The sequence below is a fragment of the Atta colombica genome, unplaced genomic scaffold (assembly GCF_001594045.1).
Source record: "Atta colombica isolate Treedump-2 unplaced genomic scaffold, Acol1.0 scaffold10, whole genome shotgun sequence".
Classification (NCBI taxonomy): Eukaryota; Metazoa; Arthropoda; class Insecta; order Hymenoptera; family Formicidae; genus Atta; species Atta colombica.
Window position 1 is genome coordinate 159474 of NW_017259184.1, and position 1857 is coordinate 161330.

The following is a 1857-nucleotide window of genomic DNA, read 5'->3' on the forward strand; positions in this document are numbered from 1 at the left end:
TAATATAAGAAGGTAATTTCATTCTCGATCAAAAAGTCTTTTATTTACTGCCTAATTTTATTTCTTATTTTCATCAGAAGATACTTAAATTTTGCTTTGTTATTTAATCACATATTTAATCACATATTTAATTAACATTTACAAATTTTGTTACTAAAGACATTTACAAAACACGAGTTGTACATAAATCGTATACGGAATGCGTGTGTATGTATTTGTTGCGTTAACGATGCGTGCATGGGCAATCACAATAATCGCCGGCCAGTTGGACCGCGTGTCGGACTTCATCCTGCCTCCTGGACTGCGCGGCGGTTTCCTCCAGCCAAGAGACGTTCACGTGCCTGACGGTCCGCGGGAAGACCGCGTACTCCTTGCGAATGAAAAGAACAATATTTCACGGTAATGTCTCACGTATTATTATCAGAAAGTTCATTCATTTTGCCTTTTTCTTCGTGAGAACCGGCGGGAGAACCAAAATACAAAAATGGACTTCGAAAGAATTTAATCAACGTTAATGTTTCTATAATGTAATTACAGAAATATCCTTTTCTTGCCTTTCCGTTCTTTTCCAAGCGATGTGTCAAGTGTCTTAGAAAATGATTATTCACGTTTCTCAGGTTTTAAATTAAATAAAACAAGATATTTTTAAATTACAATCGTTGGAATTTATTCGTTTTCGTCGCCCACATGACTCTCGCCATTAATAAACAAGAAAAGAACGAATAAACCTTCTGATAAATCCGATAAGCACTGATGTACGCAAGCATTGTATATTGTATCAAAGAATACGATATAAAAAGAGGGAGAGGATAAAGTGGAAGAATAAAAAGTTTTTCGGTGCAAAAATCGTGGAATGACGCAAATTTCCGTGATGTCCTCATGTCACGTTCCGCTTGCGACACGCAAATATATGTTTTCCGCAATCGCCAGTGTTGAACGATGGAAAATTAACGGCGACAATCCGATAATCGGATCCGATAATCGGCTCTGATGATTAATCGAGCAAACCCGGGAACTTCTACCAGAATAGTCGAAAATGTTGAACATCGGGGGTCGTAGACACTAATGGCCGCAGTAAGTATTAACCGCAATTAATCCGGTTATGATCCTTTAACTTTTTCTGTTCCCGTTGTATGAGTGTTAAATTTCCGCGCTGCCGCCGGATTTTTCGCTGATAAAAACAGTAAAACCGCCTGGCGACTGTCAAATAATGGATCAATGGACTGTTATCGCGAACGGAGGGACGTTTAGATTTAGGACTGAACAAGAAAAGTGCAACTGTCAGTGAAAAGTGACGAGCTATATATGTTTGAAAACAATAGTTTTACTCAAAATATAATTAACTTATACGCAATTATATACCAACAATATAATGTATAATACGTAGATGAGCCAATAAATAGGGAAGAATGAGAAAATGTAATCCCCTCGGTAAAAATTTTGCGACAAACGTACATTTGAAGAGCATAAATTTTTACTGTATGCAATTATATCTATATTATAGGATATATAATATAATATATTATTTAATATATTGCGAGTAAGTCAATAAGTATTAGAGAAGAGGGGAAAAATACTATACGTATGAGGATTAAGAATGGAGAACTGCAAACACTAAAAAAAAGTTAAATAAAGTTAACCATTTTTTGTCAATTAATAGAGATATCTTAGTCTAAAAACATTTAAAAATAAAAATCTTTATTTAAAAAATAATTTAAATATAAAATCAGACAGGGAGTCATTATACGAAGCATACTTTTTATTTGAAAATAACTGAGTTTTTCTTCTCTTCAATATTTCTGTTGTTCATGGTTTAATTCATGATTTATACTTTAGCTTAACTTTGTTTAGATGTAT

At 34.1% G+C, this 1857-nt stretch overlaps 1 protein-coding gene across 1 annotated transcript in view; it reads right to left on the reverse strand.

Annotated features, from left to right (window-relative positions):
- Positions 1-206: 206 nt before the first annotated feature.
- Positions 207-1857, reverse strand: part of LOC108695136 (DNA ligase 3) — a 61355-nt gene continuing 59704 nt past the window's right edge. The window contains exon 19 of the mRNA XM_018204900.1: positions 207-370. Coding sequence (XP_018060389.1) covers positions 224-370 — 147 coding nt within the window. The 3' untranslated portion in view covers positions 207-223. The remainder of the gene's footprint in view (positions 371-1857) is intronic.